Source organism: Cervus canadensis, chromosome 26 (genome assembly GCF_019320065.1).
Source record: "Cervus canadensis isolate Bull #8, Minnesota chromosome 26, ASM1932006v1, whole genome shotgun sequence".
Taxonomy (NCBI): domain Eukaryota; kingdom Metazoa; phylum Chordata; class Mammalia; order Artiodactyla; family Cervidae; genus Cervus; species Cervus canadensis.
Genome location: NC_057411.1, coordinates 51,491,688 through 51,509,736, shown reverse-complemented (window position 1 = coordinate 51,509,736; position 18,049 = coordinate 51,491,688). Strand labels below are relative to the sequence as shown.

Below are 18,049 nucleotides of genomic sequence, written 5' to 3'. Positions count from 1 at the left end.
TCTCGATTTTTTTTTTTTTTCTTGGCCTTAACACATTGGCTAAAAAATTCATTATTGGCTGAGTAAAAACAGTGACAGTCATGGGCTTTCTTGTTTCATTCAAAATCTGAAAGAGTCCTTTCAGTTCTACCATTAAATAGGACCTCTGCTATAAGGCTTTTGGGTTTGTCGATACCCTTACCAGAGTGGAGAAGTTTCTCTTTTTCATGTTTGGCTATAAGTTTCATCTTGAATCAGTGTTGAAATTTAAGTCTCATCTAATGATGATTTTTTTCCCGTTTCATAGGTTGAAGTGGAAAATTACATTGGTTTCTAGTGTTAAACCACTTAAGCATTGTGGTTGTAACATAATTTTTTTTTCTATGTTGCTAGACTCAGTTTGCCAATATTTTATATATAATTTTTGCCACAATTTTTGTGAGTTAAGATTGATGGTAATTTTTCTTTATAAAGTTCTGGTATCAGAGTTTTGGTATCTTTATAAAGTGATTTGGGGACCTTTTTTGCTGTTCTTCAGAAGATTTTGTGAGATTGGGACTATTCCTTCTTTGAATAGTTGATAGAACTCTACAGAGAAAGTACTTCAGTTCAGTTGCTCAGTCGTGTCCAGGGCTTTACTACCCCATGGACTGCAGCACGCCAGGCTTCCCTGTCCGTCACCAACTCCTGGAGCTTGCTTAAACTAATGTCCATCGAGTCAGTGATGGCATCCAACCATCTCATCCTCTGTCGTCCCCTTCTCCTCCCGTCTTCAATCTAAAAGACCCAGCATCAGGGTCTTTTTCAGTGAGTTAGTTCTTCACATCAGGTGGCCACAAGTATTGGAGTTTCAGCTTCAGCATCAGTCCTTCCAATGAATATTCAGGACTGATTTCCTTTAGGATTGACTGGTTGGATGTCCTTGCAGTCCAAGGGACTCTCAAGAGTCTTCTCCAGCACCACAGTTCAAAAGCAATCAATTCTTTGGTGCTCAGCTTTCTTTATAGTCCAACTCTCACATCCATACATGACTACTAGAAAAACCATAGCTGTGACTAGATGGACCTTTGTTAGCAAAGTAATGTCTTTGCTTTTTAATATGCCTTTTAGGTTTGTCATAGCTTTTCTTTCAAGGAGTAAGCGTCTTTTAATTTCATGGCTGCAGTCATTTGCAGTGATTTTGGAGCCCAAAAAAATAAAGTTTGTCAATGTTTGCCATGAAGTGATGGGACCAGATGCCATGATTTTAGTTTTCTGAATGTTGAGTTTTAAGCCAGCTTTTTCACTCTCTCACTGTCCTCAAGAGGCTCTTCAGTTCCTTTTCACTTTCTGCCATGAGGGTGGTGTCATCTGCATATTTGAGTTTATTGATATTTCTGCCAGCAATCTTGATTCCAGCTTGTGCTTCATCCAGCCTGGCATGTCACATGATGTACTCTGCATATAAGTTGAATAAGCACTTTGACACTATACAGCCTTGACGTACTCCTTTCCCAATTTGGAACCAGTCCATGCCAGTTCTAACTGTTGCTTCTTGACCTGCATACAGGTTTCTCAGGAGGCAGGTAAGGTGGTCTGATAGTCCCATCTCTTGAAGAATTTTCCATAGTTTGTTGTGATCTACACAGTCAAAGGCTTTGGCACGATCAATAAAGCAGAAGTAGCGTTTTAGTGGGTTTTGGTAATTATTGGGGCTTTTCTGGGGGCTGAGACGATAAAGATGCTGCCTGCAGTGCAGGAGGTCCAGTTTTGGTTCCTGAGTCAGGAAGGTCCCCTGGAGGAGGGCATGGCACCGCACTCCAGTATCCTTGCCTGGAGAACCCCGTGGACAGAGGAGCCTGGTGGGCTGCAGTCCACACCATGGAAGAGAGTCGGACATGACTGAGCAACTACACCTTCACGCTTTGGCAATTATCGGGCTTCCCTGGTGGCTCAGATGGCAAAGAATCTGCCTGCAATGCAATAGACCTGGGTTCAATCCCTGGGTCAGGAAGATTTCCCTGGAGAAGGAAAGGGCAACCCACTCCAGTATTCTTGTCTAAAGAATCCCATTGACAGGGAGCCTGTTGGGATACAGTTCATGGGGTCGCAAAGAGTTGAACACAACTGGTCAGCTTTCACTTTTCATTTCACTGTGTTAATTATACTTTGTAGGAATTTGTTGATTTCATCTAAAATTTTCATTTTTGTTGGCATAAATTTGTAATGTCTTCAGTTCTGTGGAATCTGTAGTGATGTCTCATTTCTGATACTGGTTATTTGTGTTTTCCGTGTTTTTTTTTTTTTTTTTTAAGAGTTTTATTAGATCTTTCAAAGAACCAACTTTTAGCTTTGTGTATCCTTTTTCTTATAAGTTTGTTTTCATTCATTGGTTTTTCCTTTCTTTGAGTTATTTTGCTAATTTTCATCATTTCTTTTCTAATATATGAATTAAAGATTATATTATCTTTGGCTATAGCCTACAAATTGTGTTTATGGCAGAAAGTGAAGAGGAACTAAAAAGCCTCTTGATCAAAGTGAAAGAGGAGATTGAAAAAGTTGGCTTAAAGCTCAACATTCAGAAAACTAAGATCATGGCATCTGGTCCCATCACTTCATGGGAAATAGATGGGAAACAGTGGAAACAGTGTCAGACTTTATTTTGGGGGGCTCCAAAACCACTGCAGATGGTGATTGCAGCCATGAAATTAAAAGACGCTTACTGCTTGGAAGGAAAGTTATGACCAACCTAGATAGCATATTAAAAAGCAGAGACATTACTTTGCCAACAAAGGTCCGTCTAGTCAAGACTGTGGTTTTTCCAGTGGTCATGTATGGATGTGAGAGTTGGACTGTGAAGAAAGCTGAGCACCGAAAAATTGATGCTTTTGAACTGTGGTATTGGAGAAGACTCTTGAGAGTCCCTTGGACTGCAAGGAGATCCAAGCAGTCCATCCTAAAGGAGATCAGTCCTGGGTGTTCACTGGAAGGACTGACACTGAAGCTGAAACTCCAGTACTTTATCCACGTCATGTGAAGAGTTGACTCATTGGAAAAGACCCTGATGCTGGGAGGGATTGGGAGCAGGAGAAGGGGACGACAGAGGATGAGATGGCTGAATGGCATCACTGACTCGATGCACGTGAGTTTGAGTAAGCGCGAGTTTGTGATGGACAGGGAGGCCTGGCGTGCTGTGATTCATGGGGTCGCAAAGAGTCAGACACAACTGAGCGACTGAACTGAACAAATTATGTTATTGTCCATCAGCTAGGAGGTGACTCAGGGTCACAGGAAGGGCATGGAGCTGGGAGGCCAGGCTGTGGGTCCATTCTTTTTTGTCTTTTGGGCAAGAAGTCTTACTCCAAACTCTTCTTCCATTGAACATGGGGACATAGTCATCACCAGTGAAGGGAGCTCTCTGGCCACCATGTATTCATTTGTTTTTCAGTCACTAAGTGTTGTCTGACTCCTCGCGACCCCATGGACTGCAGCACGCCAGGCTCCTCTGTCCTCCACTGCCTCCCTGAGTTTGCTCAAACTCATCCATTGAGTCGGTGATGCCATCCAACCTCCATCTTCTGTCGTCCTCTTCTCCTTCTGCCCTCAATCTTTCCCAGCATGAGGGTTGTTTCCAATGAGTCAGCTCTTTGCACTAAGTGGCCAAAGTATTGGCACTTCATCAGTCCTTCCAGTGAATATTCAGGACTGATTTCCTTTAGTATTGACTAGTTTGATCTCTTTGCAGTCCAAGAGACTTTGAAGAGTCTTCTCCAACACCACAGTTCAAAAGCATCATACTCTTTGGTGCTCAGCCTTCTTTATGGTTCAACTTTCACATCCATACATGACTACTGGAAAAATCATGGCTTTGATTATACAGACCTTTGTTGGCAAAGTGATATCTCTGCTTTCCATATGGTTTTTTGTTTACTTTGCTCAGATCCATCAGAGAAAGTACTGTTTATGGCAGCTGTAGGGTTAGAAATATATTTCTTAAATTACAAGACTTGAAAGTTGAAATGACTCCTTGATCCATGGGCTGCAGGATGTTGTGTTACTCGGCAAGAAAACAGCATTTGTCTCGTTGTTCATCTCCATCAGAGCTCTTGGATGATCAGGTTCATTGTCAGTGAGAGGGAATGTTTTGAACGAAATCTTTTTCTGAGCAGTATGTGTCAGTTTAAGATGGTCAGTAAATGATGTGGTGACGAGATGTGCTGCCATTCAGGCTTTGTTGTTCTGTTTACGGCACACAGGCAGAGTGGGTTGATTTAGCACCATTCTTAGGGGCTGTAGAGTTTTTGGAATGGTAAACGAGCATTGACTTCAACCAGCTATTTACGCTTCTAATGAGGGAGTCAGTCTGTCCTTCGAAGCTTTGAAGCCAGGCATTGACTTCTCTAGCTACGAAAGTCCTGAATGGCCTCTCCTTCCAATAGAGGTTTTGTCTACACTGAAAACCTGTTGTCTAGTGTAGCCACCCACATTAGTGATCTTGGCTGGCTCTTTTGGGTAACTTGTTGCAGCTTCTACATCAGCAGTTGCGGCTTCACCTTTGCACTCTGATGCGCCAGAGACAGCATCTTTCCTTTGACCTTGGGATCCAACCCCTGCCAGCTTCATACTTTGTGCAGCTTCCTCCCCTCTCTCCGTTCTCACGGAATTGAAGAGGTTGGGGCCTTGCTCTGCCTTGGGCTTTGGTTTATGGAAACACTGTGGCTGGTTGGATCTTCCGTCCAGGCCAACTCCGACTTTCACCCCGTCAGCAGTAAGCCTGTTCACTTTCTTATCGTTGTGCATTCACTGGAGGAGCACTTCACATTTCCTTGAGGAACTTTTCCTTTGCATTCACAAGCTAGCTAACTGTGCAGAAGGCCTAGCTTTTGGCCTGTCTTAACCTTTGAAGTGCCTTCCTCACTAAGCTTTGTAATTTCTAGGTTGGGATTTAAAGTGAGATATGCAGCTCTTTCGCTTCAACACTGCAAGGCCGTTGTAAGGTGACTGATTGGCCTAATTTCAGTATTGTTGTGTCTAGGGTGTAGGGAGGCTCAAGAAGAGGGAGGAAGTCATGGGACAGTTGGTCTCTGGAACAGTCAGAGTATATATTTATCACTTAAGCTCATCATCTTATATTGGTGAGGTTCGTGATGCCCCAAAACAATTAGGGTAGTTACATCAGAAATCACTGATTAGATAGAGCCATGATGAATATAGCAACAATGAAAAAGTTTGAGATATTGTGAGAATTACTGGATGGCGACACAGACACGAGGTGAGCAGATACTGTTGGGAACAGTGGGAGCAGCAGGGCTGCCGGGGACTTCAGCGTGTCAGAACCACAGTGCATGCGAAGCGTGAGGAGGCCGCTGGGCCTGGAGCCCGGCCCTGGGCTGGTGGGTCCTCCCTGCTGGCCTCTGCCCGCCTCCAGCACAGGGCCAGGTTGGTCTCAGTCCGTGGCGTGTGCTGCTCTCAGGGTCCCTGCCTGACCTCCTCTGGTCGGTAAAGCACGAAGCCTGCAAAGCCTTCTCCCAGTGAGGCCCCGTCTCTGGCAGTAGCCTGTGTGGCGGGTGGTGGGCTGCGGGCCCCTGGTGCCCTTGGCGGTGTGGCCCTGGGGCCTCTGTTTGAGAAGGGGCTGTGGGCGGCTCCGGGACGGTGAGCGGCACGCCCGCCCACGCAGCTCCGGGGCCCTCAGCGCCGGGCGCCAGGCTCGGCCGCTCCAGGCCTGGCTGCTCCCCTGAGGGTCCCGCATGGGAGCCAGACGTGCCGGCCTGATTGTGGAAGAGCGTTAGAGAGTGCAGAACATCCTATGTCAAATTAACGGTGTCTTTCTCTTCTGTTTTTCTCCTGTTTCCAAGATTGTTGAAGGTGAGTGGTCTCCCTCCTTCCTTGGGTTTGTCCGAGGGCGGGAACACCCCCTGGGGCAGCCCTGCCTGCTGCGGGGACTCACCCCGCCTCTGCTCGCAGCAGGGTTGGGGGCTCCTCCTGGGAAGACGGGGGGCTGGTCCCGAGGTGGGTGGGGCTGAGAGGCCCTTCCTTAAACGAGGACTCGAACCTTAGAGAGGAGGCGGCCAAGGAGGAACGGCAGGCGGCTGCGCCAGGACCACGCTGATAGCTGTGTAGTGAGCAGTGACGAGGAGGAGCTGGCCCGGGACAAGGACGTGTATGTGACCACCCACTCCCCCAGAAGCGCCAGGGAAGAGGCAGCTGTGGGCCTCAGGTACCAGGGGCCGTGCTGGGGGCAGGCTGTCTGCCAAGCAGCCTCTGGACACACGGGCCCTTGTCCCCGGAGTGAGGATCCCTTCTTTCTCCAGTTTCTAGTAAAGAGGTTGGGCGGAGGCAGGGTGTTAGAAATCCCGGCCCCTCGGCAAATGCTTCAATCCTGGGCTCAGAAAGGGCTTATTGAAGCGTCTGGGTGGCGGGCGGATCCCAGGCTGGGCTCCACTGTTCCCCCTGTGACCTGACCAGGCACCACCAGGGTGTGAGAGTAGCTGAGGGTGAGCCCCAGCATCCCCGCCTCCTGCAGCAGGAATGCTTGGAGGAAGGGGGTGCTCGGCCAGCCCCTGCCCAGACAGGGAGGCTGCAGGGGGGACTCCCGTTGTCTGCACTTTCTCTTGCCCTCTCTTCCCCCCTTTCTCCAAGGACCCCTGTGCCATGGGACTGCCAACCTCCCAAGTGCCTGGGCTGTGGCACTTGGGCATGAGGGTGTGAGGAGGGGGCATGGGCGGCTTAGATGGAGCCACGTAACGTTAGGAACTGACCATCTGGCTTGCTTTCCTGACGTGAGCTCTGTGCTTCTAGGCCCTCTGGCACCGTCAGCTGCCCCATCTGCATGGACGGGTACTCGGAGGTAAGCAGGCTCGACTACGTCTTCCCTGGTCCTGGCCTCAGGCTGCTTCAGTCAGGGAATGAGACGAGCGCTTCTCGGGTGGGCTTGGACGCCTGTCTTGCAGTCATGCGGGGGCTGGCACATGGCGTGGCGCACATCTGTGAAGGGAGGCCATGCCATCTCTTTGGGCCGCACAGTCTTGGACTCTGGCCCCTTCATTCCCTGCACTGCCCTGTGCCAGTCCTGTGTGTTCCCCGCCCGGCCTCAGCAGACGCTGCGAGTGTTTTCCGTGGCCCTGGGTCCTCTGGCTCTGCCCTACTGCTGCCTGGGGTTCCTCGAGCCCCAGGGCTTCACCTTGGGCTCTCACTGCCCGAGGTTGGCTCCTGCCTGTTTTTTGGCCTCAGAGATGCCGCCCGTACCTTCCGGAGCCTCAGAGGAGCATCCTTAGTTCTCCAGACCCCCTTCTCTGCTTTCCTGCTGCAGCCCCTGGCCCCTCCCCGCTCATTCGTCATCTTAGGAACAGGCGGGAGTGGACGCTGGGGCTCCGGCTGCTCCAGTACGAGACGTGACCTGAAGGCTGTTTGTATGTTTTCCAGATTGTGCAGAATGGACGTCTCATTGTTTCTACAGAGTGTGGCCACGTCTTCTGTAGCCAGTGCCTCCGTGATTCCCTGAAGAATGCTAACACTTGCCCAACTTGCAGGAAAAAGATGAGCCACAAACGGTACCACCCCATTTACATATGAAGTGCCCCGAGAGCTGCTCAGGAGAGACCAGTGGACACAGCCTGGCGGGCTCTCTGTGCGCCTTACGTGGCTCGTCTGCCTCCCGTTTCTTGAGCTCAAAAAGACTTTCAGAATCAACGTCCAGTATGTAAACTGCTCTCTTATTTCCAACCCCATCTTAGATCCTTTTGTTACCTCTAGTTGGATGCCGTGGAGCTGGAGCCAGGCCCCTCCCAGCCGGTCGACATCTCCTGGGTAGTCTGGTTCCAGGGTAGGAGAGAGGGAGTCAGGCATGCTGGAAATGAGAAGCATGGTTCTAGCCTCTTTCAGAAGCTGCCCGTTTGCCAAGAAGTTTTCCCTGTTTGGAGAGTTTGTCCCATCTTCCTCCTGGTGGTGTCGTGGAGCACCAGCCCTGGTCAGAGAGCATGCAGGTCCGCCCAGCTCTCCTGGGCATGCTACCTCGTCCCAGGCATCTGCCCACCGCAGTGACAAGCCACACATGGTCCATCCAGTCTGAGGATCCCAGAAGCAAGCGTGGCCCCGGAAAGACCAACCACTGGACTTTGTTTTCCATCCCTTGTGATTTAGAGGCCACCCATGAGTCCACCTACATCGATGTCAGAGGTTCCTGCAGATCACCAAGGCCTTGGCAGGGCAATCCCTAGTTTTCTAAGAACGAAATGTGCAATAAAGCCCGTTCTTTGCCTCCTTTTCAGCAGCCCAGGAGATGTAGCACTCTCAGTGTCCTTGGGGGGGCCTCGTGTCACCTGCAGAGCAGTGCCTGTGTTGCCCCGTCCTGCTCACCACCTGTTCTCAGGACCTGGACCCGCGCCCGAGCTCACCTGGCGTAGGAGTCACAGTGGGGCAGGCACGTGGCCGGGCGTCCTCTTTTCTGATAAAAATCATCCCGTGTTTACCATAGGCCCTCTGGTCCTCAGTTCCCACTGCCTAATGTCTACTCAAGCATAGACCCAGGCGGCGGTGGCAATAATTGTGGCCTTATCAGCTGCCCACGTCCATCCTGTTGGCCAAGTCACAGCCACCTGCAAGTCAAAGCTCGGCTCTCCAGACTCAAGCTGGGCACCACCACCCCCGCAACTGACGTTCATTGCAGAAGCTGCTCTTCTGGCCACTGGGCCTTGATCCTTTGGGCTTCGATTGCTCCTTAGATTTTGGTGGCAAAGTTCTGTGGCCCCTCCTCCCCAGGGGCCCAGATAACACCCTTCTGCTCAACTCCAGGTGTGAGAGCCTCTGGTCCTCAAGGAGGTGGCAGAGTGGCCCAGGGGTGGCTCCCGGGGGAGAAGCCCTGCAGAGCCTGCCGCCTGCACCTCCACACCCTCCTTCCTCAGAGGGCTTCAAGCCAAACCCACAGCCTTCCGTGTGAAACAGCTTCAAGATGGAAGGGGGTCTCCTCTGGCGTTGCTAGCAATAACTGACCTTCAGTTTTTCCTTCTGGAGGAGCAGGGACTCAGCACAGAATTCACTTTAAACAGGGCCGAAGGAGTGTCCCTCCTCTGTGAAAGGAAAATTCATGCTTCATTCTGACTTTATAACTGTTTGGCTCACTTCCAGTTGGTTTGATAAAAGTACTATTTTCTCCTTACAGTCGAGGAAGGCAGGATATCAGTTCTCGTCAGCGTGACGGGCACTGTCGGCCCTTTGAGTAGACACAGTGTCCCCATGAAGTTCCTTCAGGGCTTCATGGAACACTCCTTTTTTTTTTTCTTTTTTTTTTTTTTAAATGTTCTAACAATACCCAGACTTCAGAAGCCAGGACAACCATACAGCCAAAATCTCTTACACTTTATGCTTAAGGACAAATGGTTGATCATAAAAGTTGTGTTCCTTCATACTAAACTGGGGGAAAATGTTTAGTTTCTACTATTCAGAAATTGCAAAATAGGAAAAGTTGATATGGAAAAATCCCTTTCTCTCCCTCAGTGTACATAGTTCAGATCTTTCTTTGTTCCGTTTATAAACTTTATCCATGTCTGTCAGTCTGTTTTTGACTTCTCTGCTAGTGTTACAGGTGAAAATAAATCATTAACTTGAACCAGGTACCTTTTTCGTGCATTCATTTACTCATCGGGATCCATTTCACCTCTCAGCCCACACCCATGCCCAAGGTACATGATTCCTGTCTGCCTCCAGCTGTGTGTATCTTGGGGCACACATGTGTGGGAAGGTGGCTTTGTCATGTACCAGCTTAGACACCAGCAGGTAAGAGGTCACTCTTGGTCGGACCCGTGAGTCGAGCAGAATTTTAACTTCAGCCCCTAAGTGAGGTTGACTGCGGGTTATCTGCTCCGACTTGCCAGTGCCAGCCCAGGAGTGGAGCTCTGAGCAGTGTGGACCTAGTGCACCAGCCACCATACATGGTTTGTCCTCCATGTGGGAAAGGGGACCCAGGAGGGCATGGCGTGCCTGTGAGTGCCTTGGGAAAGCTGAAAGGATGGATGGGCCTGAGGTCTCCAGAGGGGAAGCGATGGCAGAGCTGGCCTTCTCCTGTGTGCCCTTCTCCACTCCTGTCTCATGGTCCCGAGATGGAGCAGGCTCACGTGCTGGAGGCCTGGGGCTCAGGGGCTCACGACTGGTGAACTTCAGAGGCCTGCCTTCCACAGGAGACCACCAGAGACAAAAACTTGTTGTTCAGTCGCGTTGTCTAGGTGGGGCAAAGAGGAACGGTTCCTGAGTGCAGAGCTCAGGCCCGCGCCCTCCCGGGGTACGGGCCTCCCAAGGCCTGAGGCTCTGACTGACCCCACACTTCCTGGGTGGCCACCACAACCCAGCAGTGGTCCTGAAGCCAGGATCCAGGAGGCCTCCGTCCTCAGCAGGCCCTGGGAGGAGAGGAGCGTCCCGTGAGAGGGTTAACAGCAGCGGGGTCCCCAAAGCTGCCTACTGTACGGTCTTGTTTCTAGGTTTCTTACTTTAGAAACTTAAGTTGTGTTTTAACTACATTTTTCTGTTGTTTGCACATAGTGGTTTTTGTATATTGTGTAAGCATCCTTGCCAAAGCTTTATTCTGGTAAGTCTCTGGGTTCTATTGAATCCTCTACATTCACGGCCATATCATCTTCAGTGACTTGGTCTAATTCTTGGAACATTCTCTTTCTTGCTGGACTTGTAAGAGAGTTAGCAAGAAAGGAAGGTTCCTTTTCCAAGCATGAGGTAAGAGTTTGTCTTTTACTTCTGTTTTATTTTATCCACAATGGATGTATGTCCTTATTGATTCTTTTTCTCCTGTACTGGGATACAGGATATTTTCCCCCTTGAGATCAGTTAATACTATGTTTCACATTAATTTTTTTTTTCAGTGTATACCAGCTTTGCATTTCTTTGGTAAATCCATTTTGTTCATGATTTATTGACTTACATGTTTCTTTATTTTGCCACTATTTGGTTTTGTTGTTCAGTCACTCAGTTGTGTCAGACTCTTTGTGACCCCATGGACTGCAGCACGCAAGGCTTCCCTGTCCATCATCAACTCTGGGAGTTTGCTCAAACTCATGTCCATTGAGTCAGTGATGCCATCCAACCATCTCATTCTTTGTAGTCCCCTTCTCCTGCCTTCAATCTTTCCCAGCGTCAGGGTCTTTTCCAATGAGTCAGCTCTTTGCATCAGGTGGCCAGAGTATTGGAGCTTCAGCATCAGTCCTTCCAATGAATATTCGGGACTGATTTCCTTTAGGATGGACTGGTTGGATCTCCGTGCAGTCCAAGGGACTCTCAAGAGTCTTCTCCAACACCACAGTTCAAAAGCATCAATTCTTCGGTGCTCAGCCTTCTTCATGGTCCAACTCTCACATCCATACATGACTACTGGAAAAACCATAGCTTTGACTATTTGAACCTCTGTCGACAAAGTGATGTCTCTGCTTTTTAATAAGCTTTCTAGGTTGGTCATAGTTTTTCTTCCAAGGAGCAAGGGTCTTAATTTCATGGCTGCAGTCACCATCCACAGTGATTTTGGAGCCCAAGAAAGTAAAGTCTTTCACTAACCCATTGTTTCTCCATCTGTTTGCCATGAAGTGATGGGACCGGATGCGGTGATCTTTGCTTTTTGAATATTGAGTTTTAAACCAGATTTTTCACTCCTCTTTCACTTTCTTCAGAGGCTCTTTAGTTCCTCTTCACTTTCTGCCATAAGGGTGGTGTCATCTGCATAGCTGAGGTTATTGATATCTCTCCCGGCAATCTTGATTCCAGCTTGTGCTTCATCCAGCCCGGCATTTCACATGACGTACTCTGCGTATAAGTTAAATAAGCAGGATGACAATATACAGTCTTGACATGCTTCTTTCCCAATTTGGAAGCAGTCTGCTGTTCCATGTCCAGTTCTAACTGTTGCTTCTTGACATGCATACAGATTCCGCAGGAGGCAGGTAAGGTGGTCTGGTATTCCGATCTCTAAGAATTTTCCACAACTTGTGATCCACATAGTCAAAAGACTTAAGTGTAGTCAGTGAAGCAGAAAGAAAGTGTAGTTGCTCAGTTGTGTCTAACTCTTTGCAACCCTATGGACTGTGGCCTGCCAGACTCTGTCCACGGGATTTTCCAGGCAAGAATACTGGAGTGGGTTGCCATTTCCTTCTCCAGGGGATCTTCTGGACCTAGGAATCAAACTCAGGTCTTCTGCATTGTGGGCAGACTCTACTGGCTTCCCTGGTGGCTCAGCTGGTAAAGAATCCACCTGCAATGTGCGAGGCCTGGGTTTGATCCCTGGGTTGGGAAGATCCCCTTGGAGAAGGGCATGGTAACCCTCTCCAGTATTCTGGCCCAGAGAATCCCATGGACAGTATAGTCCATGGGGTCGCAAAGGGTTGAACATGACTGAGCGACTTTCACTTCACTTCGGTGAAGCAGAAGTAGATATTTTTCTGGAATTCTCTTGCTTTTTCTATGATCCAAATGTTTGGTTTAGGGTTTTTAAAAATACATGTTCACAAGTTACATTGACCTATCAAAGATTTTAAAATGCAGATTTCTTTTTCTGCCTCTGCTGTTTCTTAGTTGTGGCATGCAGGCGCACGTTCCCTAATCAGCTATGAAACCTGCATTGGGAGCATGGAGTCTTAACCACTGGACCACAAGTGAAGACCTGATCTTTTTTTTTTTTAATGTTTCAGAATTATTCATATTTAAAATCAGTTATAGGTTTCTACGAATTGTGTATCTCATCCTTTTGTAAGAGTTTGGTATCAAGTTGAAAATATTCTCTTATAAACTAATTAGTTTCTGCAGCACCTTTTTATCATTAATACTAATTTATGCTTTCCCTTTATTTTAAATAAGTTTTCTTAGAGATTTGTCAGTTCCACATTTATGTTAATTCCAGTACCCACAGTTTTTGTGGATCTAATTCTGAGGCCTTTTATTCCTGCTGGCTCTAATAGTGACATCCTTCTCGGTATATTTTGTGAACTTTTTTCTCCCTTAGATTGAACCCATTTAACTTGGTGTACTATCGGAAAATTCTTTGAGATCTGGATTGAAGGTGGATTCCTCCAGAAAGTATTAATCCTTGCTTTTTTTTTGTTTTTAACCCCTTTTTTCTTTTTCTTTTTTTATTGAAGGATAATTGCTTTACAGATTTTTGTTGTTTTCTGGCAAACCTCAACATGAATCAGCCATAGGTATGTGTATGTATATCCCCTTCCCTATGAACCTCCCTCCCTGTTTTTAACCCTTGCTTTTATGAAATGTTTACGGTTGTTAAATGTTTAAGGTTTTTACTCAAGGCCTTTTATACTGTGAAATATGGACTTCCTCGGTGGCACTAGTGGCAAAAAGAAAAAAAACAGCCTGCCAATGCAGAAGTCATAAGAGACGCGGGTTTGATTTCTGGTTCTGGAAGATCCCCTGGAGAAAGCCGCGGCAACCCACTCCAGTAACCTTGCCTGCAGAATCCGTGGACAGTGGAGCCTGGCAGGCTACAGTCCATGGGGTTGCATAGAGTCGGACAGACTGAAGCAACTTAGCATGCACTGTGAGACAGAGAATAGAAAAAGCATACCTCAGACTTCCCTGGTAGTCCAGTGGTTAGGAATCTGATTGCCAACTGAGGGGACCCAGGTTCAGTAGCTGGTTGGGGGAGGTTCCACATGCTGGGGAGCAGCAAAGCCTATGGGCCACAACTACTGAGCCTGCTCTCCACAACAAGAGAAACCACTGCAAGGAGAAGCCCCCGCACTGCAACCAGAGACAGCTGTCTGCCACGACTAGAGAAAGTCCACACAGCAACGAAGATGCAGTGCAGCCAAAATTAAATTTAAAAAGTTTCAAAGCATATTTCATGGAATTACTTCAAAAGTACAGTTTAGTGAATTACCATAAAGCAAATGTTCATGAAACAACCAACTGCAAGAAGAAACTATTAATCAACACCTTAGAAGCCCCTTCCTGTCCTCTCTCCCAGTCAGTTTTTATAATGCTGAGTTTCAAGCCAGCCTTTTCACTCTTTCACCTCATCATGAGACTGTTCAGTTCCTCTTTGCTTTCTGCCATTAGAGTGGTATCATGCATATCTGAGGTTGTCGATATTTCTCCCAGCAATCTTGATTTCAGATTGTGATTCATTCAGTCTGGCATTTTGCATGATGTACTCTGTGTATATTGTAAATAAACAGAGTGACAATATGCAGCCTTGACATACTCCTTTCCCAATTTTGAACCAGTTCTTTGTTCCATGTTTGTTTCTAACTGTTGCTTTTTGATCTGCTCAGAGAGATATTCATAGCTATAAATTTCTACATTGCAAGATAAAATCAATAATCTAATTGGATGCCTTAAGGAACTCGAAAAAGAACAAGCTAAACCTAAAGCTAGCAGATGGAAAGCAATAGAAGATGATGAAGCAGAGATATGAAATTGAGACTAGAAAACAATAGAGGAAAGAACAGACACTAAGAGTTGAGCAAGGCCCGGCCCACCAGAGCAAGAGCCAGTTTTTCCCATAGCCAGTCCCTTCCACCAGGAAGCCTACAAAGGCCTTTCAGCCTCATCTGTCAGAGGGCAGACAGAAAAAGAAGCAGCACAGTCCCAGAGTGACTAAAACAAAAACCATATTACAGAACATTAATCAAGATGAAAAGGAAGTTATGTCCCAGATGAAGGCACAAGATAAAATCCCAGGAAAACAACTAAATGAGGTGGAGACAGGCAATGTTCCAGAAAAAGAATTCAGAATAATGATAGTGAAGATGATCCAGGATCTTGGGAAAACAGTGGAGAAGATGCAAGAAATGTTTATCAAAGACCTAGAAGAACTAAGGAACAAACAACCAGAGATGAATAACACACTGGGAGGAATCAACTGAATAACTGAGGCAGAAGAACTGATAAATGACCCGGAGGACAGAATGGTGGAGATCACTGCCACAGAACAGAATACGGAAAAAAGAATGAAAAGAAAATGAAGACAGCCTGAGAGACCTCTGAGACAACACTGAACACACCAGCATTGGCATCAGAGGGGTCCCGGGAGGAGAAGAAAGAGATCCTGAGAAATTATTTGAAGAGATAATTGCTGAAAACTTCCCAAACATGGGAAAGGAAATAAACGAGTCCAGGAAGCACAGAGTCCCAGGCAAGATAAACCCAAGGAGGAACACACCAACCCATAGTAGTCAAAAGTGATGAAAGGGAAGAACCTGCAACCAAGAACGCTCTACCAGCAAGACCCCTTCCAATTTGATGGAGAGGTCAAAAGCTCTCCAGAGAGGCAAAAGGTAAGTTTCAGCACCACCAAACCAACTACAACAAGTGGCTGAAGGAGCTTTTCTCGGCAGGAAGCACGTGAGAAGGAAAAGACCTGCAGGAAATAACCCCCAAACAGGTAAGAAAACAGTAATAGGATCATACATACTGATAATTACCTTAAATGCACCAACCAAAAGACAGACTGGCCGTGTGGATGAAAACATGCCTATGTGTACAGTTCCATCACATCACTCTGCTTGATCCCCCAAACTGTATGTAGCTATTTTATATTGTTAGGTTAATCTTCTTCCCATGATGCCTTGCACTTGTAATTTTCTTTTATTTTTTTGTTTGGCTATTGATTGTGAAAACTGATAAACATCTTTACATCTTTTACTATTGTGATTATGTAACTATTACTCACTTAATACCATTGTATCATGAATGGTCAACAGAAAAATAATAGAATTCTGTATCACCGAAACTACCGTTTAATAGGAAAACTTGCAACCACTTTTTTTTTTTTAAATACAATTACTTTATTATTACAATCAAATACTGCCGACTAGCATTACTTCCACTCGTGCATCATTAAAAACAAAAGGATATTTCCTTGATATTTTCAAATGACGCATTACACAATAAACAAAGTTAGAACTTAAAATGCACCCTGATTAATTATGTAAACTGGTAATTTTAAAAAAAGCATAACTAATAATTTGGTTCCTTTCTTCATAAATGGAAATTTAAATATTTCTTCTGATAGTCTTGAGGTTATCATTATGTTATGAGTAGTGCAAAGTGTGGCACAGTTTCTTCTAGAAAGGTGTGCCTTACACACCTTATTAGACAAAGGAAATGTGCATAACAAGATGCATATAGTCAACGCATGATAGAAAGCATGTTTCAGATACAAGGCAGCCCCTCAGGCAACCATATTATTTAGGTTTTGCATTATCATTTATGGCATTATAGATTAATTACACATAACATACTTTTATACATTTTAACCCTGAAGATAAGAAAAATAATTGTTGCTTGAAAAAAATTATTCCAGGTAGCCATTTGGTTTGTATCAGGAGAAAGTGAACCTCCAACAGTTTAGTATCTGCCAAGTCTGGAATCATTAACTTGAGTCAGTAAATCAGACACGCAACATGTTTCACAGTGACTGTTGCCAAGTCCTGTCAATGCCTCTTCTCTGCAGTATGCCAGGTGCAGCATCTCCGGGACTACCCTTGCACGTGGTTTTCCCTTTTTTATTTTTGCTGGATTATCTGTATTATCATATTATTTCCTCTCTTTACCTCTTCTATGGCCTTCCATTTTAATTATTCATAAATCTTTTCAGAATATCCTCGGAGAACTCCATGAGGGGAAGTTCTGGAGATGGGAAATCCAAGGGAGGAAGATTGGGTATTGGAATATCCTTGGCTTTCCCAGTGTTTGAGGCAAACTTCTGCCAGGTTGAAGAGGCTGTTGCAGTTTCTGAATGTGGTGGCAAGCTCCATAACTCTGACTTTTCCACAAAATCCGCATCTACATCAAGCTCCTTTTCTACTGGGCCTTTTAGAAGTCTGGCCTTTTCAGCCTTTAGCTGTTTGTTCTCTCTCCGTAATCTTTCATTCTCAGCCACAAGGAATTCCACATGCCTCTTCAAATCTGCAATTTTGGTGGCCTGCTCCTCTATAATTGTTTTATCATCTTTTGGGGCTTTGCTTCCAATGCACGGCTCTGTTGGCTCCTGCTTTTGCTGAAGTAAAAATAGTAGTGTGTCTGGATCCCTGTCAAAGACCCCCTGAATTTCAGGCAAGTGTTTCTCTGTGGAAGGGCTGTACTTCTGAGAGAGCAGGGGGCTCTGGCTGTCTGCATCCTCAGCGGAGGGTCTGTGAGACGCCTGAAGCTGGGCAGCTGCATCCTTGTCTGTGCCCTGCTGGGCTTTCAGTCTCTCCTCCCGCTTTGCCCTCTTCCATCTCTCCTGGATGAGGAGGAGCTGTTTCATGTGGCTATCCCTTTGCAGTTCCAGTGATAAGTGAGTCTGCTCAGACTGTGTTAGCTTCATGGCTTCAGAAAGATATGCTGCAGCCTTTTTGTGACAAGAAATAGCCTCTTCGTATTTCCCTGCAGCTAACAAACGATCTGCTCGTCTGCTCTGTTGATGGGCCAGGTTGAGGGGTCCTTCCATTACTTCCATAGACCCCGGGGTAAGCGGCGGCCTGAGGAAGGGGAGCGACGGAGCCCGGGCACATGGAGGGGAACAGCTGGAGAGCGCGAACGCAGCGGCGGCGACTGTGGCCCCACTCCGCGCCCCCAGAGCCAGCAGCGGGCGCAGGAGGAGCAACAACCCCACCACTTCCTCCTCCGGCGCCGCGTCGCGGGCCCCGCAACCACTTTTTAAAATCCAAATGGGTATCAGAATTATCTTGCAATTTTAGAAAAATACAAATGCTCAAGTATTGCTTTTTTTCTCCAGAGCTCCAGATGTTTCTAATGAGCAGTCAAGTTTAAAAGCAACTGGACTATATGATGATCTTTGATCTAGTTTCACTTTTTCATATTCAGTGCTCCCATTTCATTTACTTTATGTTTTCTAATTTCTCCATCTTTTTTTTTTTGATGTTTTTTTCTCAAGTCTTTATCAAGTGTAGTAGAAAAGCTTTTGTATACATATATAAAGATAGTATGTATAATATATATGTTTTAGAAAACTTACCAACTTTTGCCTAACTAAAAAGTTTATGACGTTCTGATTCCACTTGTTTGACTTAGTATAACTAGAATGCTAGATTTCTAGTTAAGAAAAACAGATATGCAACAAAGGTTTTACTATATTATACAGGGG

The 18,049-nt window shown here is 46.4% G+C and overlaps 2 protein-coding genes across 5 annotated transcripts in view; one reads left to right on the top strand and one right to left on the bottom strand.

The window, feature by feature from the left end:
• Nucleotides 1-9,567, top strand: part of RNF4 (ring finger protein 4) — a 32,810-nt gene extending 23,243 nt beyond the window's left edge. For 2 of the 3 annotated variants that reach the window (XM_043447759.1, XM_043447758.1), the window contains exons 5-8: nt 5,814-5,823; nt 6,016-6,175; nt 6,757-6,805; nt 7,381-9,567. In XM_043447759.1, the coding sequence (XP_043303694.1) occupies nt 5,814-5,823; nt 6,016-6,175; nt 6,757-6,805; nt 7,381-7,530 (369 nt within the window). In that variant the 3' untranslated portion in view covers nt 7,531-9,567. The remainder of the gene's footprint in view (nt 1-5,813; nt 5,824-6,015; nt 6,176-6,756; nt 6,806-7,380) is intronic. The other variant, XM_043447760.1, reaches the window with a different exon arrangement.
• A 6,503-nt stretch (nt 9,568-16,070) lies between these two features.
• On the bottom strand, nt 16,071-17,600 carry LOC122428443 (nuclear receptor-binding factor 2-like). 2 transcript variants are annotated; one of them, XM_043448474.1, is made up of 2 exons: nt 17,372-17,600; nt 16,071-17,286 (listed from the first exon to the last, which is right to left on the bottom strand). In XM_043448474.1, the coding sequence occupies exons 1-2, from the start codon at nt 17,454-17,456 to the stop codon at nt 16,535-16,537; spliced, it is 837 nt and encodes a 278-aa protein (XP_043304409.1). In that variant the 5' UTR covers nt 17,457-17,600; the 3' UTR covers nt 16,071-16,534. The 2 variants fall into 2 exon arrangements, with proteins under 2 accessions (XP_043304409.1, XP_043304408.1); XM_043448473.1 differs by having other exon boundaries at nt 16,071-17,600.
• Nucleotides 17,601-18,049: the final 449 nt, after the last annotated feature.

Bases quoted from the DNA above. Each gene is read 5' to 3' on its own strand.
- LOC122428443 (XM_043448473.1), bottom strand. From the start codon at position 17,401: ATGGAAGTAATGGAAGGACCCCTCAACCTGGCCCATCAACAGAGCAGA.